The sequence below is a fragment of the Zosterops lateralis genome, assembly GCF_965231275.1.
Source record: "Zosterops lateralis genome assembly, chromosome: 8".
Lineage (NCBI taxonomy): Eukaryota > Metazoa > Chordata > Aves > Passeriformes > Zosteropidae > Zosterops > Zosterops lateralis.
The window spans coordinates 25,135,813-25,162,055 of record NC_139768.1 but is presented as its reverse complement, the minus strand read 5'-3'; the positions used below and the strand labels follow the sequence as shown (position 1 = coordinate 25,162,055).

Sequence of the window (26,243 nt, the reverse complement as noted above, 5' to 3'; positions counted from 1 at the left end):
GGATTTCTGGGATTCAAGGAGGCAGCAATGCCTCCAATAACCCCGTTCTCCCATCTGAGCAGACTGCAAAAGCAAACACTTCATCTTAAGGAGGTCATTGTGTCTCCTGTGTGGGACAATGCCCTGAACTGCTTGGCAAGAGAAGGCAAATTTCTCGAATAACCAAGTTACACGTTTTGGAAGTCAGAAGTCGAGACAGATTCTGCTGAAACATAAAACAGATCAGAGACAGAGCCCTGTGCTGCTTCTCTTCTGCCACAGATAAAACTGCAAGTGGTCTGTCATATAAATACTCTCATTTACTCATCTAAGGACTAATCCTAAGATTGGCTTAAGTGCCAGCAAGTGAGAGGCTGATCAACTGACCCACTAAAACCTAATTCTGACACCTGTTAAGAATCTCTGCTCCTGTAACACAGACTGCCAAGGACCTGTGGCATTCTCAGGAGCTGAGTCAGCCCTCAGGCTCTCCCAGCTCTTCACCAGGGGCACATCAGGTGGCCATAAATGAAGTTTTACTGATAATAAGTGACTCACAATTTCAGCCAGGGAAGAATTTCTCCTGAAGGAAGGACTGCTTTGCAAGCAATATGACACATCAGTTGATAAAAAAGAGGGTTGTCTGTAAAACCTTTATGGGGCTCTAACACACCCTTCTGATCCTTCTCTTGATTTCCAGGGCCTCCCTCGTCAGTACCGGCACACAATCAACAGCAAGTCACTCCCCAGGTATCAATACTGAGACAGAAACTTCTGTATATTAAGAAGTTTTTTGATTCTTCAAGCTCAGCAACTTGCACCAGCTAAAAAAAAGGAAATAATTCCAAGAAGCCATGTACCTTAAACCTCAAGCCATCCAATGCACGAGAGGATGACTATTGGTTCTTCTTTGTTCCATGCAAACAGCTCTTCCTCCTACATACAATCCACGTAGTATGTCTTGAATTTATCATTACAAGACAAAGCAGCACAGATGTAAGAATAACTATTTAAAGATGTCCTTATCCCTCTCCAATCTGTCAGAGGCATCCACACCCCTTGTTGCTTGCAGGGTTGTACCCTAAAGGGAGGCTGGACAGCAGAAAATCATTAAAGTTTAATAATTAAAGTTAACCATCAGTGCTTCTAAGGGAAATTGAAAATAACTGGTTTGAATTTGATCATTTATTCAATTATTTTTAGCATAAAATATCAGTGTTTAAGAAAAGTAGTCTAGAGACCAGTAAGTAAAAGGGTGTTTCAGGAGTTGAGATTTTCTGCCAAGGAGTAAGGCAGGCAGAGCTTTCCTCAGTCTCAAAGGTACACACACACAATTGTAAAGTATTTATGACAGGACAGATGCACAAGGCACAGATGACAATACACAGAGCTCTCTCAGCCAGGTGAGAGTTGTGATCTTACATCACTGTACCTGGCACAGCAGCCAAGCCATGCTTCCCACCATCCCAGGGGAACAGGGGAGGAGGCCAGGCTGTACAACTCACAGCAGGGACTCTTCCCCTCCCAACCACCCCCACAGGCACCATCTGCCATCCCCAGCCAGTGGCAGGGCATCACCTGGCACTGACTAATCCATGCTGCACTTCCCTAAACTGTTCCAGCCTACACTGACACCAGCAAGGAAAGGTGCATGACCTCTCCTGACCTCCAGCAGCTTGTTCCCACCCATACACTTCCCACTCATGCAGAACAGCATAAACAGAACATCAAGGTTCAGCTGTACCCTGGATGTGAGGAGGAAGCCAGTCTGAACTTACTACACCAGCAAAAAGAAACAAAACCCCAAACCTCCCCAAAAATATCCCCTAATCCAGCTTCATTTTCAAACACCCAGGAGGACAGAAAGGGGCACCTGGGATGACCCTGGGTGGCAGCTGAAAGCTGAACCTTGCTCATGCCAGTTCCTTCAGGCTGCCTTTGTAATTACCCAGAGAAGAGCCAGAGGCTCTGCAGGACACAGAGCAGGAGGTGCCTCTGTGTCTCCCAGAGCTGCAGGGCAGCGTGGGACACAGCCCAGCCAACTCCCCACCAACGTCTGGGCAGGGAGACTCTCTTTGCCCACAGGGTTTCTGAAGGCCTGGGTAACATATCTGGCACTAATTCAAAAATCTAATGGCATAAAAAAACCTGTAGGAGAGATAAAGCAGTAGACAAAGGAAAAACTAAGCAGACACATGTAGGAATACTAGGAATGAACTTACAGTCCTTTTAAGGGTGTACTGCAAAACAAGATTCATCACAGATTGCTCTAAATATTTTGGATTTGTTTAAGAAACACACTCTTAGTGGTTCCTTTCACAGAGCTAAGAAGAATGTGTGCCCACTTGACTTGGGAGGCACCATCCCCACAGGGAGCTCTGGCCCATGACAGCAACACTCACTCTACTGACCTGAACTGAGAGAAGAACACATTCTTGCAGCAGGTGATTAATATGTGGAGGAGAAAAGAAAAGCAGAATAAATACAGTTTACTTTTAATCTAGCAGTTCAAGCTCAGGAGTTGCACTCACAACTCGAGAATCCCCAGCAGTGCCCTGCAGCAAACACACTCTGGCAGCATCACTGTCAAATCCAGCCCTGAAGTGCCAGGAGACGTGAAGCTCCAGGGTAACACCCAAGCAAACTCTGGATGCCAGGGAGGTTTTATGGGCACAGCCATCCTCATCCATTTGTACTCCTTAAATCCACAGCCAGCTGGAACCAGCTTCACCAGGCCCCACAGCAACTCTTGATTGTTGCACATCACATTCCCTAAGTCCCACACACCACCAGGACTGCCTGGCACTCTCTGCCACAGGTACCATAAGTTATAGGAAATAAAGGTAATAAAGTTTAATTTAAGTACACATCAGTTCCCTCCCCTAAGAATGAGTCACCTTGGACTTAACATTAATCTTGTTCTAGGCCACTATGGTAGAAAACATTGATGTCATTGCAGAAAGCATTTGTAATTCCTCTTTGTAATTTAAACTGGCATCTGGAGGCAGCCAGGTTATCAAGCCACACTTATTTCAGTTTCTGCTGGGATTTTAATAAATTTTAACCACATGAATCAGTTTCAAATCTCATCCTCTTGAGAGATAATCACTCAACAGATACATTCACTCTGAACAAATCAAGTCAATAAAAAAAGCAACATTCAAGTACATTTGCTGGCAGAGTTTGAATGGGGGAATACCATTAATCCTTCTGATTTGGAAGGAAAAGCCTTCATCAAGGAAACTGTTCATGCTGAAAGGCAAGAGTTACACTCATCACATTTCATCCAGCCTAGATTTGCAAGGAATAAGAAGCCTTAATGACATGTTTACTTACTGAGGTGGGAAAAACATTAATGGATTCCTCCAACAAAACAAAACAAACAAAAAAAGCCACACACACACAAAAAAAAAAAAAACCCCACCACAAAACAACCAAACACACACACACCTTCTTAAATCTATTTTATACACATCTCTCCATGTTTCAGCTAAAAGAACAGATGTGGAAAAGAGTAGCCTGATACATTTTTTTAATGAAACTTGATACTAAATTTAAAAATTAGTAAAAATAATTTTGTACTGGAGTTGAGATGTGAAGAGGGAGTTCAACCAAACAGCTGTCCTAAAGTATCAGGCATTTTCCTGGGTACCTTCTGACAGATATTATTTTTTAAGAGAAAAAAAAAAATAACCACCCTGCCAAGAATTCTTCCTACTCCTTAGTCTTTGTTTTTAACTTCAGGGTTAACTTTAAAAGTTAACTTTTTAACATCTCTCCTACAAAAGATGGATTCAAAGCAAACGGACCCTCCACAACTGATTGAGTTTAAACTTGAAGGTTTCGGTCTAAGTTCCTAAACCCTAACAAGGCACCATCTGTCAGATGGAGCAGGGTAACACACAAACTCTTGGTCCATCAATGTTCACAAATTTACTTGGCATTTAACATGAACTTGTCCTCTTTTATAATTTTGCTTGGCTAAGGACTGACAAGTGTTCAGTTCAGCTAAAACTTCCCAAGAGCTCCAGCTGGCAAACAAACAACTCACTAAGTCACAGCAACCCACTTGATTTCAATGGTGGAAACAGATGCTTTGGGCAAAATTATTCAATTGACAGTTAAACTGCTTTAAATAGGTCACACTAAGACCACCAACAGAAATTCAGCTTATGCTTTAATGATTACTGGCTGAACTGGTGTGCTTTTCCAGCACACACAGATACACTACACAACAACCAGAGACAAGCACAAGAGAATCTGGGCAAACTCCATCAATCTTCTTACAAGGAGTGTTTGGGGGGGAAAATGGTATCTGTAATATGCAAAATGAAATTCTGAGATTAAAGACAGATAATTAACAGCTTGCTTTGCTGGTTCCTGTCCCCTTATCATCCCTCTCTCCCAAGGGTACAGTAGGTGTTTAAGTTAGAGAAAGAAATCCATGGAAGCTTTCAGCAGGCAGCAGTGACAATCAGCACACAACTCCACCTGCATTCTGCTTTTCTCACCAAGATCCCTTCAGATCAAATCATTATTGCATTACAAAACTTCTGTGAACACGGTTTTGGGTTACTATATCGTCAGCAGCAACATTAAATACTTGCAAACCCACGTTTTTAAATATACATACAACCCTTCCCACACAGGTTAAATCAGAAAGTGTGAAATATTTTAAGTAAAATTAGAATAGTCAAAAAAATCACTTTTGAAAAACAAAAGGGGGAAAATAGCCTAATATTTAATACAATTGTTATCAGAATGCAAGATAAATAAATACCCCTTGTAAGGTACAGGAACAACTTCCAACAGCTGACCTTTGGTACTCAGCAATTTAAAATACCACACAGAATTTCTGCTGCGTCAATTCAGAAGGAAAAAAGCTTGTAAGAAACTGAAGGTATCAGGAAATACAGAGGCATCTCTTCCCAAAAGGAAGTGTGCATGTCTAACTATTCACACAACACAAAAATAAACTGGAATATTTATTAGCTCAGAGAAATCAAACACAGCATACCCACAAAAAACATTTACACCTGATCAAATATGTTAAACAAAGCAGCTCCACTAATTAGCTTTTTGATTACAACAACCATGAAGTGACTTTGTGAAACATTAAGGAACAGCATGAGACATACTAGTAGAGCCAGAGGTTCAAATGAAGTGTTTTACTCTAAAAATAGTTGCATATTTCAAGTGTTGAACCTGCTCGTCTGCTGGGGCACACGATATCTGTTTCTGGGAAGCCACAGCAGAGAAATGAACTCACAAGGTCATTAACTGAAGAAAACCCTGCTCTCACATGGCTCTGTTCTTTAACAGCACTGTGAGAATTATCCAGCATTTCCTTAGGAAAGCACTAAAATACAAAACAAAATTGGTATTTGAACGTTTTTTAAAGCAGCTGACTACAAAAATACTTTCAGAAAGCCTGTAAACATTTACAACACAGTATGTGTATTAATACAACATTATTACTTTCAAGGTCAGTATTACACATGCAGTTTCTTGGAGCTACATATTTTGGTGTTATTTTTAACATCTGACAGAGCATCTTGTACTGTTGCAAGCTCTACACTGTTTACAAATACTCCAAAGCTGCAGCTGCTGACTCTACAAAGCGTGTCTTGCCATAGCAAAAAGAAGAGTAATTTTAATTATCCAGTAATGGTATTTTTCACACTACTATAGGCACTCTTGTTCTATAGATTGGCTTTGTAATTTTTCCACCTTTTGACAATAACATGGAGCAACAGGATTTGGTTACAAGAATATCCATTTCTACAAAAGGTCAAAAAAGTCCAAGTACACTTGAGAGACACGTCTAACCCTGTTCAGATTATGGATGAACTTCACAGCCTTTCTTAGCAGGTGCTATTTCAGGAACCTCTACATTTGGCTTACTTTTTAAAATGGAAATGCAGAGATAAAAAAAGTTGGTTTGAAATCAAATGCCAAGTTTCTGTTTTAATTCTTCATTCTCCCAAAATACTTAACCACCAGCACAAGAGCAGAAGGTAGCAGTAAACAACTTACCCACACAAGCATTTAGGAACAGCCAGTCAGTCTTTTTCATTCTATTTTTTATTTGCTTTAGTTTTTTGAAGTCAACTTCAAGCTCCTCCTTGCTGCCAACAGCTCCAGCCAATTCGATTCTTTGGAAGTCCATTTTCACATCAGATTCACGTTTGGTTGTTGGTGGAGATCTTCTTTGGCTATTACCACTACTACAGCTGCCTCTCCACCGAGCCCTGTCCTGCTCGTTTATGATGGAAGAAGCCTCTTCTGTGTCTGCCAGTTCTATTGCTTCGATGTTGTTGGGTCTGGGGTGGTCACACACAACACATTTCCTGGCCTTGGCCCAGTTTTCATATGTACAAACAGAACAAGTCCAGTGCTGAGCCCTTGTGTTTAGTTTATTTCTGTCATTGTATTCCTCACAGGGATCCACGGAAAAAGGGACCGGTCTGGAGCCAGAGCCTGAGGACTGAGGAGACTCCGTGGGGCTCCTGGTCCTGCGCTGGGACAAGCACTGGGTACACCTGATAGCTCTTGGCCAGTTCAAGTACGTGCACATATGGCACGACCATTTATTTGCACTTTCCATACTGTAGGATGATTTAACCCTTGGTCTTGCACTGGAATCAGGGCATATCAAAGGACTGCTCCCTCCTTCGGTGCTCGTAGGATCCCAATCCCTCCCAATATCGCTGGAACCACTTTTGAAAGGATCTTCTGTGATAATTGTTCCGCTGGGTCTCTGGGCACGACACATGGTGCACTTGATTGCGGAAGGCCAATTCTCATATGTACAATACTCACAGGCCCATTTAATTCCACGCTCTGTCATCGTGCACTCCTTGAAATGAACTGCGGCGGGCAGAAAGCTGAGGGGTCAGAACACACCATCAGTACACAGAGCCAGCAAAGGAGCTGCTCAAAACAACAAATGAATGAGATTTAACCCAGGGAGTATAAAAATCAGGCTGGGCAAATGGGAAGTCTTTTTTATTTGGTATTATTACAACATCTAAGGGGAGTAAAATCACTATGAAAAGGGTAAGACTTGACCTACTGGCATTTTACATGCAGAATTTGGGATTTACTAGTGCAAAAATGAGAAAAAACCTCAGTCCTGCATTTCTGAAACTCTTCAAATTTGCACACAGACTTCCAAACAAATTCAGAATACACATTAAACACTGAGAATACTGGAGAAGAGACCAGTACAGCTACAGAAACAAGTTATAAATATTAAATTATTAAAATAGAACTCAATATAGCAGTACAAGAAAAGGAACACAAAGTGTAGGTCCTGTAATAGACCTTACAGGATTTGGAAGGAAGGAGTGTATCAGGTGGGCAGCTACACAGCTGAGCCAGCAGTTCTTTCAGAAAAGGAGGGTGTTAGAATTTACATAAAATACATATAATTTGAAAATTTTAGAAATTTGCTTAACCAAGGCTAGGTCTTGATTGGACATTACCCATACCAGTAGTGTTACAAAGTGAAAATGCCACTTGAAAGCAAGCACAAACTGTGTGTGTTGGCAGGCTAAGGCAGTATTTCCACGTGACAAATTCAGATTTCAACATAATTCCAACTCACTTTTTCTCTAATGAAGAGGGGATTCTGTCTTCATGCTGGCTCAGACCTTTTCTTCAGATTGCCAAATATGAAGGATGAGACTAAGCAGATAACTATTCCTGTAAACAAAAAGAAAACAGACTCATTATAGGTTTCCTACTGGACCTGAGTAACCAGAAAGTTAATTATTAAATGCCACACCTATCCTAATCCCAATTTACTTGGTTAAACCCAGTCATGACCTGCTGAGGCCACGAGAGACTGGTTAAAATAAACCAATATTTATAAAAAACCCGTGGCCACACAAGTGGTCAATCTGCTGAAGTAAAAGGAGTAAATCCAAGCAACAAGTTCACACCAAAACATCCACTAACAGTGTTACTGCAATCTGAAACTTTGGATGGGAAGGCAGAAAAAGCTTAGGGTAGAGAGCATAGTAGAGGGAAAGGGTGAGGCAGGTAGATAAAGGGCAAATAGACAAACAGACACAGCATTTTTTCCCTTACCCCAGAGTAGTTACCCAGTGTGTAAAACTCAACAAAGTGCTGGTTTGAGGAATGCAAAACTGATTAAATACAAACTTATCACATCACTTGACTGACACTTCTTATTTATCATATTGCAGTTCTCTCAGCTAACAAAGCCACCCAGAGCCTAGGAAATGAAAATTCACAAGCTGCACAACAGCATTCAGCTCAAAACCAGACACATCAAACCAAAGATTAGTTAATACCTGTTCCACAATTAGCCAATGTTTTACGAGGTAGTACATTCCTCACTGAAACACCTTCACACACACCTGGCTCTATCAAGGCATAGCTCAAACTTCTACCTAAATTTGCCAGTCTTATTCCCACTATCGCCTCCTGAAGACTCCAGCAGAGAAGATGGGTTTTTTCCAAGAGCTCAAGTGATCTATTCACCAGATCAGGTGGCTGCATGAATGAGGGGCTATCGCATGGCCGGGACAGAGGAGAGGGCAGCACTATCCTTTTCCATAGCGATCCATATTTATGCTGCATGAAAGCAGAGGAGCAATCAGGAACACAGAAAGCTCCCTCATGAAGCTCAGGTTCCATAGGACTGCTTTGAACAGCCTGCAGAGCACTTCACTCCCACCTCTACCTTACAAAACTGTGTCAGACTGAGGGATGTGCTGAAAAGGCAATCAGATTTCCTGCTGCTTCCCCTCCACATTCCTGACAGATGTCCATGCCCATTTATAATGGGGAAAAAAGGAGTGGGATCATGCCCACCATGAGTGGGCATTTACCATGGGGTACTCCATATCTGTGACAAAGTAAGTGAAAAATGCATATATATGTACAGGAGAATATAAAGTTAATTTGATTTTACTAAAGATGACTTTGCAAAGAAGACATTTTGGGAATTTTAAGGAAAAAAAGTTATCTCCTTTGCCAAAACATCTCCTATATGAGTACACTAGACACTAGGTTTATCTTTCCATTTCGTCAAAGCTTTTCCGTCAATTCCCAAAATAAGGCTTTTAATTACTTTCTTAATAAGTTTCTTCTCTCTAGAAACAGTAGAGGTTTTTTAGGAATTAATGTTTTGCAGTTAGAAACACATGCGAGTTCAACAGGGTTTTCAGAACAGAGAAGGCAGGAGCACACTGCCCATGCACCTGCCCACTGCCACCAACAGATTGTGCCACCAAAGACCACCAGAAGTGGCTGTCTCAATACTCCATTGCTTGAGAATAATTCCTACTGGAACAGAAGTTGGTATGGTTGGAGTAGGTGATGCTTCCCATCAAATCCATAAACAGTGTGTGACGAGTATCTATACATGGTTTCTTCCCTGCTCTAGTTTGTAAGGCCTTAAACAAAGCAGTTCCCACTGCAGACAAATCCCAACCTACATTTGGGATGGGGCATGAAACAAGGCATCATCTGTTTTAGTGATATTAAGACTGGGAAAGGAGATTGGAGCTCAAGTTGGAAAGCAGCTGGCTGCAAAAACAATCTAAACAAGTACTGAGACACTACTTGGAAACGAAATAGCTCAGGACATCCCACGTTACAGGAAGGCTTTCATACGTATCACAAGATCAGCTTTTTTAGCTGCAAATATCTTCTGTGCCCCTTAAAAAGCAGATGCTCTCAGACATAATTCTTAGAGAGGCTGAGTATCTGCAGCTTTGAAAGCCTCTGAGATATGAGCTCACCACCTCTGAACACAAGGCCTCGGGTTATTATGAAGTAAAGAATATAAAAAGGCTCAACAGAGCAATGCAATTTCTCTTCCTTGACAGCTCTGCCAGCACCAAGTACAGTGAGGAAATTCAGCATTGGGTTTGTTTTTTCTACTGTTTTACTGTTTTTCACTTGTTTTTCACCTCCAATTCTACCCACTATGGTAGCTATCCATGGATAGGTGTGGTGGGAGCAGAGCTGGAGGTCAGACACCCCAGACCCATCCAACATCAGGAACTGCAGTGGCAGGACAAGGGGAAATGGCTTCACATTGAAAGGAGTAGGTTTAGGTTAGGCATTAGGAAGAAATAGCTCCCTGTGAGGGTGGAGAGGCCCTGGCACAGACTGCCCAGAGAAGTGCCTGCCCCTGGATCCCTGGAAGTGGCCAAGGGACTTGGAGCAACCAGGATAGTGGAAGGTGTCCCTGCCCATGGCAGGGCACTGGAACAAGATGACAGAAAGGTCCCTTCCAACTCAGACCATTCTGTGATTCTATGATTTACTGGTGATACAGTATCACCATCCAGCCACAGCAGTTTGAAGCTTATTACATTTTTTCCCAATTACTTCTTTGACTCTGTTTTCAAGTCAACTTGTTATTTTAGATTCCTCACAGAGGAGAAGCTGAATCATGGAGTGTGTCCTCTGACAGAGAAATAACAACACAGTGACTGTGAAGAGCAGGTGCATGCCTTTATGTCCAAAAACCATGAGCAGACAAGAAATTAAAACCCACAAAACTTCAAACAAATTCCAGTTGATCAGTGCAGACAGTGTGCTGAGTATCTTCTGGACACACTTGTAGAGTAACTCAATACACTAAAGAGAAAAATATATTAAGTTCTGATAAATAAGGAAAAAAAAAATCAAAACCTTATCAGATCACCCTTTTACTACATAAAATCAGTTGTAAAATGTGACCTAGAATAACCAGAAATTTGTTTTTTGCTTTGCTTCAATTTTTAAGAACATTCTTTTTAGGTGCACAGGAAAACACAAAAGACTCACAGAAAGTGGGAAGAAATAATGAAGTTCTCAAATACCACTTTTATGATAGTATCTATTACACTCCCCTCAATTTAATTATTCTCTGAGTCCAGAAGTTGTTTTTCCTTTGGCTCGAAGAAGGAACAATATGGAGCTCCACTTCATTAAATGATCAAGCCCTCTCTGTAAAGAGGCCAGATGCTGATTTAGACCAGTCTACACCACGGATTTTGTGCTGGGATGGTGCCGGCATCTGTGCCGGCTGAACCCTTACGTAATTACACCGATCAAATCAGCGTTCCCACCTCGGATTCATTTTGTCCATGTCTATGGATTTTCAAATAAAACTGCTTCTGTCTTTACAGGGGAAAAGGGAGCTCAAGGTGCCAGCTGCAGCCTTCAGCAAGACTTGCAAGGCGAATCAAGAACCACCCTCCTTCCCCCCATGCAGCTGGTCCAAAAAGAAAGGCAGGCTGGTTTCTTAATTTTAAACAAACTAAAGCAATTTTTATGTGAACACAATAAGCAGAACTATCTTTTTCTGAAAGAAAGGGATCTCTACAACCAACTGCACAATCTATGAATTCAGCACTTCAGGAGTATAGAAGTAAAACCTTTCACAAATCCAAGCCTAATTTTCCAAGGTGGACATTTACTGACTTTCTTCTACCAAACTTAGCCTACCTTCGGTTATTCGCTCTTCTTTCTCAGTAATTCAATGTAAGCCTCCACAGATAAGTACATTAAAAGCAGAAAGCTTGAACTTGGGCTTCTGTAGTTTGAGGGGAACTAACAATAAGCTCCATTGTCATGTCTGCAAATTAATTTTAATAAAATTAAGAACCCTGACCTCGTCAATGGAACAAACAGATCAGATCAGCACTAAATCTGGAAGCTTTGCAGTAGTATCTACGTATTATAATAAAGAATGGAAAGATTATTGTGAAGCCACAAACAGAGAAACATTTTCTGCATTAGCTCAAACACACTGAAGCAAGGAATTAAATAAGCAAGCATAGTTTGCTTTGGTTGTTAGGACAGTTCTTTAAAAAGGCAATGATTCAGACCCAAACAGAGCAGCAAAAAGGAGAAAATACTCTATCATCTCAGCAAAAGAGCATTGAAATAACTTTCTGCAAGCTGCTCTTTGAGGTGGGGGTTTTACTTAGGAAATGTTGATTTCCTTAAAGAACACCAGCTGGCTGCTTGCAGTGCTGACAGCAGGAACTGGACCCAGACTGCAGCAGCCACAGAATGCAGAATCCTTCTCACCAAACAGACACAAGCAGGACTGGGAGGCGTTTGTCAAACTGCATCATCCTCCCATCCTCGTGGCAGCAAGAGCACTGCTCCAAAACACACAGGGATCACCTCTGGCTCTCCTGAGGAGCGGAGCTGTTCTCTGCTCCCTCCAACACCACCAGCAGGGACAAGGCTGCTGCCTCAAGAGAAGCCTCATCCAGTTAAGACTGGCACAAGTCTGAATTCCATTAAAGACCCAATCACTCCCATGCACATCACAACACAATCTATAAACTACAGCATTAATGGTGCATGAGGAAAAAAAACCTGAAAGTATTTTAGTTGGAACTGAGTAACTATTTAGAATTTAGCATGTTAAACAACTGCTAACATTTTCTTCAGTTTTGATAGTCCAGATCACCAAAAATACTTCTTACTGCAGCTTCTTAGATATGATGTGCCTCACAACCTAAAACTTTTCATCTTGTAAGTGGGGAATGAGTTAAAATCCAGGAGACTTCAGCTCTCACAAAGAAACACAGTTCTCTTAAAAAAAAAAAATAAAAATAAAAAAATAAAAAGGCAAGAAAGTAAGAATTCACTTCTGAACACATTCAAAAGTCTGTTCATTGTGTGAATTCAGATGGGTTTCATTTACATAAAATTAATAAAAAAAATTGTTTCCATTCTGCTCTATGGATTCATATCTCATTTCAAAGTGTCTTAAATCTACTTTATTAGGTATTTATGGTATTCAGAAAAATTATGCTGATTTTGCTTCAGCTTTCTTTTCAATATTCTATTCACACTTCCAACCCAACTGCTGACTTTTCATAAGCAAAAGAATTTATATGCAGCTTTAATGCAAGAGGATGTCCAATTTTGCTAATGCTCCATGTACTAAGAAGAAAAACATCTGGGAGGTTTCTGATCTTTGGAAACATCTGAAATACAAGATTGACAATGGACTTTATGATTAGATCTATACCTTAATGTAAACGGACACTTCTGCAAAAGCTGGAAACTCATTACAGAATTAACAGATATTTGAGAATAGTAAACATTTTCTCTTTCTGCTATTTTTTTTTATCTTAATGTTTATCTCTTGAAGCATTTCTGTGCTCTTAGCCACTACAGTTAACCTGCTTGTGTAACTTGCATGGTGCAAGTTTGCATTTTATTCATTACTCATCTCAAATGGGTCAAACTCCATCTAGCTCTATTACATTTGTGACTAAAAGCTAGGAAAATCTTAACTGCTGAAAACAACCTATCAAAACCCAGGAGCAGCAGCCTGCAGTTCAGTTCTCTTTCTTTGTCAGGGTTGCTTTTTTGTTTTGTTTTAAGCTCAATTAAAAATGAACAAGTGTCCAGATGAGATGTTACTACACATTATGATGGACTAAATACGACCAACTGCTTAGAAACCAGCACCATTTGGGCAAACAAGTGTAAGCAGTTTAACAGTTACATAATGCACATCTCCCACACAATACTAATCAAAACCCAAGCAAAACGACTTAAAATAATGAGCTATGATAGAATATTTGCATAAATACAGCCAGCAGCATTTAATGAATTTGACCATGAACAGCAACAGACGAATACTGACTTAAGATTTACAGTAACGAACATACACAATAAAACAACAGAACCGTTAAAACTTCGTTTTAAAAAGACATTAGCCTTGGACAAAGTACAGAAGTTGAACAAGATGTTTCTTTGTAAAAAGTGAGGTCAAATAGAAAAACAGTTTATCTGTGTTTAGACTGTGCCTCAAACACCAGACCCATTTTTGTTTAGCTCTCAGCCATCCTCACACACAAGGAGGAAAACCAGATGTCACGCTCTGACTGAAAACACACTGTGCAGTCAGACATCAAAACTCTGAAACACTTAAACCTGTCCAGTGCAGGAACATTACACCAAGACTTGCACATTTCCTAGTAATTATCCCCTGGACCTCCTCAGTACTGGCTGACCATAAATTAGAGCAGGGCTGCACACGCAGTCACCATTTGGAGGAGGAAAACCACCTGCTTCCAGAGGAAACATGGAAACACACACCCAGCATCCACTATTGGGCAGTTTGCTCCTAATTAATGACAAGCCACATTCAGATACAGCCACGGACTGTCTTTGGTACAAACATCTGCAATTGGAATACACTTAAGGCAAGTCCTAGTCCAAGTGAGCCAAACAAACCATACTTGTTTTATCCAGTTCTTCCTAAGATGCTGGCAAGGCAGCAAAGTATCAGAAAGAGAGAAAAAGAAAAAACAGTAGCAAAAATGTTATTATCACAGCACACAAAGTCCAGGAGCGTGAATGCTGCTGCTTAACACAGGGCAAAGGACTAGTGTCAAATATCACAGAGAAAACAAATCCAAACTCCTTCTAGAGACAGAGTGATACCCGTTTTTTGGGGTTTGTTTAATCAGGTTTTTTTAACCATACAATTAATAATCTGTATTTTGGTCATAATCCATATCTCTGAGTTAATCACTGCAGGGCACTCTGAACTCCTGCAAAATTTCAGAATAACGGCTTTAAAACAGTAATAACAGGTTCTGGGGTGGGAGTAAGTTTCTACTAAAGGCAACACCGACCAACCTTCAAACAAACCCTTCAAAAACCATGAGGTGACAACTCTTTTTATCACTGCCAAGCTAAACAGTAATGGCGAGGTCAAGAATAAAAAGTAAAATAGTCCAGCAGCCCATCCCAGCCCTTCAGCAAGAAAAAAATGAGCTCAGCAGGCACCCAGTAAGGGGAAGCCTTCACAGGCAAAACCTAAACCCACTGGCCCATCTGTCAGACTCTGTCAATGACAAGCACAAGTCCAGGACAAAACATCCCTGACTGAACAGGGCAGTGAGAACCAGTAAAAACCAAAAGTGTATCACCAACACTTCCTGAACCCAAGACCTGCAGATTGAGGCTGTTCCAGGGGAGTACTGAAATAACAGCAAGGAATAAATACACCAGCTGTCTCTACAGATCCCTGCTTAGATACTGAGAAGATGATTGGAGACTCAAGGAATACTTTCAGGCCCATTAGCCTGAGCACAAGTCAAGCCCTCACAGTGCACTTATGGTTCCAACAACCACAAAAAACAAGATTCTCTCATAAACAAACAATCATAAAGCAAACTTCCTATTTTCTGCTGGAATGATACACATTTATGAGATTTAGGACAGATGTTTTTCTTCCCAGATAATCAACTGACTGCACCAAGAACCACAGAGTTTTTAAATGAGTGGACCTATAAAAGTGTGTAAATTCACTACAAGATTACTATTACAAGAATACTATTACTATTATTATCAAAATAGTTCTAATATACTGAAAAAAATAAAAACCCAAAGCACAACACACCCGCTAGATCACTCAAGTTTATTTTTCCTTCCAGAATCACATAAATCATGGTTCTGACAGTTTTCTTTAGCTCAGGAACCCCAACTCCTCAATATGTAGACATTACCAAGAAAACCAACATACCTTACTTAAGTTTCTTAACGCCCACAAACTCCTCAGTAACCCCAACTTTCTTTGCCTTATTAAAAACAGCTTCTCACGACCAGATGCTAAATCAAATTGAAGTCTAAGAACCACAGGGAGGATTTTGAAACCTTAACATTTGATTACAGAAGTAATGGCAAACATAACCCAAATAAAACAGCACCCTGTCTTGGCTTCTGGCACAGGAGGGAGGGAAGAGAAGAGAAGGCTGCAGGCTCCTTACTCACAGGTCACAGTTCCAGACACGAGTCCTACTTACACAGCCCCATTTACACGTGCCAAAGCAGACACAAGTCCATCCTTCCAGCCCCTCCATTCCCTGGACAGCAGGTTACATGTCTGCTTTTCACTTTGGACCTAGTGCTCAGTACTTCAGGTATTTTCATCTCAGTTCTGAACTTAAAGACAATCTTAAACCCTGTGTCTTCTCCAGCATTTTTCTTAGAAGTAATAACTGTCCTTAATTTAAAATTTGCAAGCCATTCTCAGCAAAAAAACCCAGCTTACTAGACCATAATAAAAATAAACAAACAAGTGAACAAAGAAAACAAACACAAACCACGCAGTAGTATCCTTGTCTTACGAACAAGCAGAACAGATTACATCAGGACAAACCCAAATAACCAAAGGGAAAAATGCCAACTTAATTATATCTCCTGTAAAGTAAGAAATGCAGAAGGGCTGCAAATTTGGCTGCTTCCTAGGCAAGATGCTCTGCACATACCAGTCACTACCAATCTTTCCACTGTATTACCTCCCCATGTTCCCTGTAAAAAAATCTACTATTCCTTCTTTCTTGAGCCAGGGATTCTATATCAGCCCCCTCTTGAAGGCAGTTCCCTCTTCAAACACCACTGCCCTCATTCCCTGCTCCATCCCCTCCACACCTCTCCCCTCCCTGGTCTTCACCAAAGTGAGTTTCTGCATAAATGGGACATCAGCACAGGGAAAAAAAAGTTCTTTTGAAAAATGCCAGGTGGACACAACTCCAGTTTGAGTACAGAGCACCTGCCTATACCACAAAAGAAGGAAACACAAAATCATAAATATTATAGATTAACACACATTCAGAATTGTTGTTGAGATATGACAGTTCTTTTTTAAAGCATGTTAAGTGGTAGACCCCAAAGCAGTAATTATTAATCTTGCACATCAAGAAAGCTCCAAAAGAATTAATTACATAGAGCAGCTGTGCTCCAGCCACCAATGATGCAAAAGTGAGCACAGTCACAATCCTGTGCAAGCCCCAGCAATGACAGCTACACAAGAAATGCTGTGAAAAGTACCAGGAAAGTGTCTGGATCCAAAACGTTTGAAATCTTAATTTGAAGATGGACGTTTTAAGGTGTAACAAATTCCATTCAACTGACATTACAAAGTTACAATTATCTATGTTACTAAACTGATCTTACCAAGCTAAGCCATCTGACAGGGCAAATGGCAAACTCTTCCTCAGCTGTGTTGAAAAAAAATCTCTTTTCAACTTTGCCTTGATTCCCTCCTCACACATAACACTACTTCAAAAAAATAAAAAATTAAGAACTCTGTAACAGCTAAGCCAGCCATTTTCAGCTGCCAAACTAAAGTTTAGTTCCATTTTAGTACCAGGAGACTGTGGATCATAATTCAGGCAGTTAAACTGAGGATTACTTGTTGACATCAATTTTGAACAGCCCAAAATAACCCAGTCTTCAAATTTTGGGGGGAGGAAAGGGCATGAGATTACTAAGAGAACTGGCAGTAGCAGTTTAAATGCTTTGCTGTGATTAGCAGAGAGCACATCACGACAAAGAATGTATTGATCTGAAGTTGTGCTAGAACTGATATGGCAAAGAGAAGCTGGAAAGAGAAACATTAACACCCAAGTTAATACCACATGAAGGAGCAAGTAAATCTCACTTTAAAGTGCCTGAGAGAACATTTGATTATTTGATTGACTGTATCAAAAATAACCTCCTATTCAATCAGTAAAGTATTTCCTACTTACACTTCTGACTTATTTACAGATCCTTCTTGCAAAGGGCACCCAAGATGGGTGGGAATTCCTGTCCCTGAGGAATTTACAGGTCAAACAACATACAATGAGAACGGCCACACACAGAGCTAAAAAGGTCCCCTTGACCCATTCTGAGCTGGAATTAGTCTCCAATTAAAGTCACGCTTCTGTGATGAACCCTGTTGATGCTTTTGTGCCACTCAGCACTCCAATTACATTAATATTTGTAATTATCCTTCTGAGAAAATGCTAATAGACACAACTCCACAAGAACAGATCACGCCTCGCCGGTGTCACCCCCACCTGCCTGCCCTTGCTTGAGCAGCAGAAGGAAAGTAAAGGTGGCAATTTCTTTTTCCTTCAAGAGAACTACACCACATAATTGGAGTTTCACAAATGCCCCGAAATGCAACGCATCCAAAGGCTTTATTGTCTTTGAATGCTGTGACAGACTTAAACCAGAGGTGATCTTTGACATATGACATGCCAGACTCCACACGCTGAGACACCAACTCAGCTTGGCCTCCCAGAACATAACCTGCTGCTCACCTGTCTCCTCCTCTCTGAGTAACCACTGAAAAAGGGGGAAAAAAGGAAATAAGCCTCACCAATCTCTTCTGCGGTCAGCAAACACCAACAAGCAGATGGAAAAACAAAACTAATTACAACAGATCCCTCCTGAGCTACTGTTAAAAGGTTCTGCTCACACCAGAGCGAGCTCTAAGAAGAGAAAGAGGGAGTTACTACACAGAAGACATGTCACCTTTCAATTTTTGCACCAACAAACTCATCAAAGCACTGAACTCACATGCCAGCTCCACCACTTGTGACACCGCGGGCAGCTGGTGAGCACAGACTGTTCAAGCACAGCACAAAGCCCGTCAAACAACGTTTGTTTACTACATCAACCCCCAAGAATTCCAGAAAAAGTTGTCATTATTGCCACGGCTGAAAGTCACCGGTGGCAGCAGAAAGTTCTCAGCAGCCGGGCTGTGCCAGCCGTGCAGGACACCCGGATCCCCATCACTCTCCATCACGGCTCCCTCCCGCTGCTCCCAAGGGAGCGGTGACCGCTGTGGGGACAGGCTCATCTGTCACTCCCGAGGAAGGACTCACAGACACATGCAAAGGACTCACAGACACATCCATGACCTCCGCAGACAAGTTTATCTTATCCTGCCAGGAAGCTGCTGCAGTCTGGGACCGTGAAGGCAGACGGGGAGGCGCTGGCAGCGTGGATTACCAAGGTCTGCCTCGCTCCTTAATCCAACTTTCCTAATTTTTGTTTAGACTTCGGTTCCCAAAGACGAGCTCGATTTTGAAATACTTCTCACACTGTACTTTACTTCTGATAAAGCATCGACAATACGTGATCACAGAATCACAGAATGAATCAAACAGAGTGGTTTGGGCTGGAAGGGACCTTAAAGATCGTCTTGTTCCAACCCCCTGCCATGGGCAGGGACACCTTCCACTATCCCAGGCTGCTGCAAGCCCCGTCCAGCCCGGCCTTGGACACTTCCAGGGATGGGACAGGCACTATCATGGAAGTTCTGCTACCCAAAACCCACGGACACAACCCATCACTCCCATCACCTACTCCAGCACCGCGTGCAGATCCACGCAGGCACAGCCGAACACGAATAAAATCAAACCAAGAGGGTGGGAAGCAGTGGGAGGGAGGCAGCACAGGCATGATCTCACCCAGCACACCAAGGCACCACAGCCCGGGGACCGGAGCAGCAGCCACGGGAGAGAAAATCCGAGTTTCCTGCCTTTGTACCGAGACTGTTCCAGCCTGCCTCCCCTCAGCACAGCGTTCCAGGCGGGACACGGACCGCACGGGATCCGGGGCCGCGCCGGAGGCGCCTCCTGACAGCCCCCCCGGCCCCGCAGCGGGTCCCCGGCCGGCTCCGGCTCAGCTCGCCCCGTCCCCCCCGCGCCCCCTCGCCCTGCAGCGCTGCCCGAGGAGGGCAGTGAGAGCACAAGGGCTTTACCTCTCCGCCGGGATCCGTCCCTCAGTCCCCCAGGAACACGCTCGGAGCACTGGGAGCCGCCTGCGCCCCGCGCCGCCCCCCCCCCCCTCCCGCGCTCCCCCCCCCCCGCTCACGACATGGTCTCTCCCGAGGCGCCGCGGCTGCCGCGGCCGCGGGCGCTCCCACTCGGCGCGGCGGGGGGGGGGGGGAGGCTCTGCCCGCGCTCCTCTAATGGCGGCGGCCGGAGCGGCCCAAAGCAAAATAAACCCCCGCACGGCCGAGCCGCACGTCAGCGCGGCCTGCCGCCCTGCGCGCCGCCCATTGGATGCGCCCTCTGCTGCCTTCCGCCAATCGACGGGCGGCTCTTTGCGCAGAGCGGTGATGTCATCGCTGCCGCGGGGTGCGGCGCGCAGGGCTGCCGCCAGGGGGCGCTGCCCGTCCCGGCCCCTCAGGGCGGGTCCCGCGGGACCCCGGGGGATTCCGCGCTTATTCCCGGTTTTCCCGGCCCTTCCCGCACGTCCCCCGGGCCCCTCGGCACCCCCGACCTTCCCCCAGCCAAACATGTGCCTGGGTTGCCCGCGGTAATGCGGAGAGCGTTGTGGAGTGGAGACGACAGCATCCTCCCCGTGGTTCCACGTACACCGTGGTACCGGGTGTATGGACATCGGAGTTTCCTGTGGGATAATTCCTCAAAAAGCCTCCTTGTGATGGCACGTGGCCAGGCAGCGGCCGTGGAGAGCGCTGCTTGGTGACAGCTGATCACAGAGTCACTGAGGCTGGAAAAGCCCCCTCAGGCCGTGGAGCCCAAGCCGAGCCTTGTCCCCGGCCCAGAGCACCGAGCACCACACCCAACCTTCCCTGGACACTCCAGGGGTGGCGAGGGCAACACCAGCACTCTGGGCAGCCTTCCCAGTGTTTAATCGCCCTTTCTGTGAAGAAATTCCTCCTGATGTCCAACCTGAACCTGCACTAGCTGCAGTTTAAGACTCCGTCCTCTATTTCTTATCAGCGTTCAGAAAGTATTTAGCTGTGGAATAGCTGAAGGAATTAATGGGAATCCAGAATCCGTCAGGTGCCATGGTCAGGTTGATCTGATGGTGTTGGGTCATAGGTCAGACTCGATCTCAGAGGTCTTTTTCCATCTAAGTTGATTATGTGAAAGTTCAGGATGTCACCCTCCCAAAAGGACTCATCCAAGCAGCAGCCCCGCAGTGCAAAGCCCATTTCTCTTCTGAGAAGGAAAGGCCAGCAACAACAGCTCTGCCAGCCCTCAGGTTCAGTCCTTGTGCTGGCTATGCAATATTTTTTTTGCTTTCCACTCAAAAATTGTGAGACTGCATCTTCCTTAAGCTGCCCTTGTAGGGTTACTGACAGAAAAATGTGTATTTCTTCACATCCTTGTTTTTCCCTCATGGGTTTTACATCATTTACTTGATTCCCCCCCACCAACTGCAGTTACTACTTTTTATTTCAGGCTTTCTCAGATGTTTTAGCACTTTCTTATTTCCATGGTTTCATTCCCCATTCCCAGACTGTGTTAGATAATGCCTCGGGCTTGGTGTTGCATTGGGAAACTCGTCCAGGACCAGCTGGATCCATCCCTTCTCCCTCAGCATAAAAGAAAAGCACCTGAGATGTTCCAGCAAAGAGAAAATCCCTTTGTCCAGCAAGCAAACAACCAGGACTGGAGTCAGGACAAGTAAAATGTAATTACTTATGGAGACTGAAATAGAAATTTGTCTTGATTTGCAATTAAATTAGTTTGCTATAAACATCAAGAACTGTTGCAGGGGGAGGGTAATGTGATTTCTGTCTCCCTGACTAATTATTTACTAAATTCTCTTTCTGACTCCACTGAACAAGTTGATCCATTTCTCAAAACACAACTGTAGAAAAAAAGGGGGACAACTTTGGTTTTGGACAAGACTTGGATAAGTCATGTAAAATAAATATTTCTTAAGGAATTTTACCATCTCTGCACTTAGAAATCATCCAGAAAATACATCCCTTGCTCTTGACATCTAGGCAAGATGATGGAAAAGCTGTTGGGGTAAATTCTAAACACTGATCCAACTGTGCAACAATGGAAATTTCCAGAAATAAATGTTATAGATTGGACTGCATAAAAAGATATGAAGATACAAGGAATATCTTAGAACCATAGACTCGTAGAGGGACTTGGGTTGGGAAAAAAGGTATGACCAACTGGAAAAGAAAATTCCAAAGAATTCTATGGTTCTCTATGGTTCTAAGAGATTTTAATCTCTGCACAGTTGGTCTGCAGAACAGAAGCATTCTGAGTGGTGAAAGAGGTCCCTGGATAGTATTCCAAGAAGAACCTGTGGTCAAATTGAATTTGAAAATATTTATCAGAGCAAAAGCAAATCCTGGGCTGCATCTCCCAATTACCTGACATTTTTGGTGTTGGTGACTTTATTGCTAAGGCCACGTCTTTGGCTTTAGCTCAGAAAAGCTGCTCATGTCTCCTTCCAGGTTTGCCTTGTGGGACTTTGCCATTTGTTCTAGACTTAAAAAATAAAATACAAGAGGAGTGACCTTTCAGCAGTTTAGAACATTGATATTTACACATGTAATTTATCCAAGAAGAGCTTTCAGCCTTCTAATTTGGAGACAAATCAAAATCTACATGACTTGATAGTCCAGTCCTCAATAGCTTTGGTATTTGATCACCTTTTCTTTTTTAAAATGTCAGAAAGATAATTCTATTTTTGTTAGAGGTAGCAGAAGTTGTAAGCAAGTACTAATTTCCTATATCCCATCAAAAATTTTCATTTCTTTTTACCAGTTTAAGGAGAAATTTTAACTCCCTAGGAAGGAATTTGGAACAGTCGTACTCATTTGACAGCTGAAGCTGTTATTTTGGGAACCTTCTTTTGCAGAGCTGGATTTGCTCAGACCTTGCAGCTCATGTGCCTTCACACAGAGTTGTACAACTGCCCCTTGTGCCTCACAATAAACCCGTGGCAGAACCATGAGATAAAAATATCATTTGTACATATATGTGCTACAGCTTTCTTTTTTGCCCACTTTTCAAACATCATAATTCCCTGTTCTTGTAACTCCCCACCTTCCTTAGCCATGCTAACTCTAATCTCCTTTCTTCCTGTTCCTCCAGAACAAGAACTGATAGTAAATCTCCATGTCAGAGCTCAGAGATTTGATAAAACCCAAACAACATACCCAAATGATGTGATTTTGCAGGAATATCCAGCTCAGAACCCCGTGGTTCCCATCCTTGCCAGCCTGGAGCTGCCCCAGCAGCCTGGAACCCTTTGTGCCTGCGAGGTGTGAGCCTTGCAGGCAGCCAGCAAGGCAGATGGCTGGGAACTTCCCTTCCTTTTCTACAAAGAATTTATAAATTTAGGATTTTTTCGGCACAACCCTGAGTCGCAGTTTGCCGCTATCTCCTATTAAACGCAAGCGCTTTGCCTTACAAGATGCCCTGATTTTTTCTGTCCTGATGCTTGCTGTTAGTTAAAAGTCCTTTCACTCATCCCTCCCTGACGTTTCTGTTCTGATTCACCCTGTTTATACCCGAGCAAATGATACCCAAAGCTATAATTAGAAAGCAAGCATTGAGACATTCCACAGGAGCACATTTGTTGCGTGTAGTAGCTGGGGGAGACTCAGCGACACAAAATTGTGTTTTAGGTAAGTAAAAAAAAAGACAAAAACCTAATTATTTTCTGCTGGCATGGAGTGTTTTTGTACTGCAGCAGAATTACCTCAGCGTGAGTGCAAAGATTACATCTAGTTAGTGATGTCTAAGTGCAGATCTTGCTCTTATGTAATTCTCTTTACCCTGGTAACTCCTCACTCTCAGCAGAGCGCTGGCTCCCATTAGGAGATTCATCCTCAGCTTATCCAGGAGCAGGGATGTACATGCTCACCAGATGGTTATTTCTCACTAGCTGAACTTTGGATATGCAGAGCTCCCTACTCAACCAGCTCCTCACATCCTGCTCTTGCTCTTGCTTTATCCTGTGTTTTCAGGAGCAAGGAAGGCTTGCAACACTTAGATAAAGGGCGAGGAATAGAAACACACAAAAATGCAAAGGAAGCATGGGTTTTGGGTTGAGAACAGAATGTTTTAAATGGTTCACTGATTTGTTACCAGTTTTCAATCCTCTGAGTCAGCCTGGGCCTTCACACACAGTAAATGCCATCCTTGGGGCTCCTTTTCTCATTTTTATTTGAATCATAAAAGTCTTCAGCTATAACTAGATCACTTTCCCTCTATCCAAGCAAGGATGAAGTCACAGGAGGCTAAATCACAGAACCGTAGAATGCCTTGGCTTGGAAGAACATGAGAGAACATCCGTGGAGCCAGCAAGAGACCCCTCACAGCTCTCCAAGTAACCAGTGTGTGTGGGGGTGATTGTTTTAGGGACAAAACAGCCAGGAAAGATAAATAAGGTAAACAGCCAGAGAATAAATAAATCTAACTTGGAAAAAGTGGGCAGAAATGTCTCTAAAGTCTGCACTCTGAAATGTATTTCAGTAGCAAAAAGAAAAGTGTTCAAAGTAAGGAGCACTTGCATTGAAGTCTTCCACATTCTCATGTTTTTCTTGCTTCCTCTCTGATTCCACGTGGAGCAGAGGAAGGGGGTGAAGGAGTAAATCCATCAAGATGGGGCTTTCCAGCTGAAGGGTTTGAGCCCTGTGATCGAGGAACCCTAGAAACTGCTCAGCTGGGCAGACCTTGTGTAGGTGGAGGAGTCTGTGGCCAGCAGGAAGGCAGCACACGTGGAGGAGAACGGGGAGCTGGAGGGGATGGCTGGCTGCATTCCAGCTCTCCAGTGTGGATCTGGAGACTCCACGAGACTGCAGGAGCTGCCCAGCCCAGATGGTGAGCACAGCGTGGCTGCCGCCGCTCCGAGCCTGCATCAGCAGGTCTGTCACAGCACGGGAACACAGCAGGGAGGACAGAGAGCAGGAAAAGAGAGAGAGAGGGAACCGAGGAAAATGTGAGGCAGGGTCTTAAAGGGGAAAGAAACACAGAACAGGAAAATGCAAAGGGCTCTTTGGATGCGCTCTGGAAGTCATCAGGGACAACAGTGACAGGTCACAATGCAATTCTAAAAGGATGCAGCAGCCTGAGTCCCTTCAGGGCCATGTGAGACATTTATGAGGACTCGAGGCAAAAATGCATTTTAAAAATGGACTGAAATCCATAAACTTAGTTCTGTACAGAAATGTCAGGTGTAAAGAGCCTGGTTGGCCCTGTGCAACGGCCACTATCTCCCTTCCCATCACCACTGACGCACTGAACTACCACCAAGCCCCAGACCCCTCCAAAATGCTTCTGGCAGCACAAAATGAAGTGCGAGATCAGCATAACACTGACTCCTCCAACACTGCCAGCTGGGGCTGGAAGAGATGAAAATACCACATTATGCTGCCACTGGTTTTGATGCTGGGTTAGGCAACCTCCTCCTCTGACTCCTGGCTTCTGTGAGCCCCCTGATGGCATCATCCCTCCCCAAACACTGTATAAAAGCCAGAGATGCTAAACCCAGTGGCTGTGGAGCTGAGAGGCAAAAACTCAGACATTTTTCTGCTTTAGGAGAGCCCAGCCCTTCTCCTGTGCAGCAAGGCAGCATTATCAGGTGTCTTTAATATGCCCCAAAGTCGAGCCAAAGCTGTTAGTGGTCGGCAAAAGTGAAAATAGGATTTATTATAAATAAGACTTTCCAGGAGCACATGAGGCAGCAGAGAAGGGACATTCTGTGTCTGGTTTGCAGAACACAGTGCATCATGCCCAGCATAATCAGCACCAGCTAATCAGATTATTTGATGAGCCAGAGGGAGCAAAATCTATCTTTGAGTTGACGTAATCCACCAATAGACTGCTTAAGGATTCTGGATATTTTCATTCTGTGTCTCAGAAGCCTTTCTCTTACCTATTTATCGAGACTTATCCTTTTTATGAGCAAATCTAGGATTAAACACAGACAGCTCAAATTAAAACCAGAACACAAACCAGGTAAAAGTGAGATTCCAACAGAGCAGTGACAATTACCACACTACTGGCTCAGCAGGATGGTGAAAGAATATCAGCAATACTTTAAAGCCATTAGAGGAGACCTTGGATGGTAACTGAGGAAGACAAGGAATGCACAAGTCTGGAATTAAAATGGGGAGCAGACATTTTTTCTGGAACATTGTGAAATTTTGGATAAGATTTTTGTTTTAATTCAGGCCTAGCCTGATCCATAAATTCCTACACTTTAATATGATTTAATATGTTTTAGAGGTGTGTTCTGTAAAAAATCTGTACCTTCTCTTAGCCTTCTTCATTACAAATAGGCAGTTTCAACAACTGCATAAAAAGTAGCTTTCCATCTTATTCCTAATTTAATCTTGCAGAAAGCTGTCTAGCAGGGTTCCTCATAATGCTTTGCCTTATTTATAGATACAATGAGGAGAACAGAAAAATAAATCATTTTCAAAACAGATTACTTTTCTGGAAGGACAATTCTTTGATTGCTTTTATTCCTAACTTTAAAAGAAAATAATTTAGTAATTATAGCTTGAGCAACTATTGTTTACTTGTATCAGGCCTCACAAAAGCTGCTGTGCCTGCCTTTCTTGTATGTTGTGTTAAAAAGATGGGTAGAAACAGAATAAAATAATTGCAACAGAACATTGCCTGGGATCACTGTCTCCCTCCCACTGCACAAAGAGATGCTGGAGCAAAGCTGAGACATTTATT

The 26,243-nt window shown here is 43.1% G+C and overlaps 1 protein-coding gene across 1 annotated transcript in view; it reads right to left on the bottom strand.

The window, feature by feature from the left end:
• The window catches only part of ZRANB1 (zinc finger RANBP2-type containing 1), a 39,430-nt gene extending 19,816 nt beyond the window's left edge, over positions 1-19,614 (bottom strand). The window contains exons 1-3 of the mRNA XM_083866041.1: positions 19,529-19,614; positions 7,589-7,686; positions 6,016-6,866 (exon numbers count right to left, since the gene is read on the bottom strand). Of these exons, the coding sequence (XP_083722167.1) occupies positions 6,016-6,829 (814 nt within the window). The 5' untranslated portion in view covers positions 6,830-6,866; positions 7,589-7,686; positions 19,529-19,614. The remainder of the gene's footprint in view (positions 1-6,015; positions 6,867-7,588; positions 7,687-19,528) is intronic.
• Positions 19,615-26,243: the final 6,629 nt, after the last annotated feature.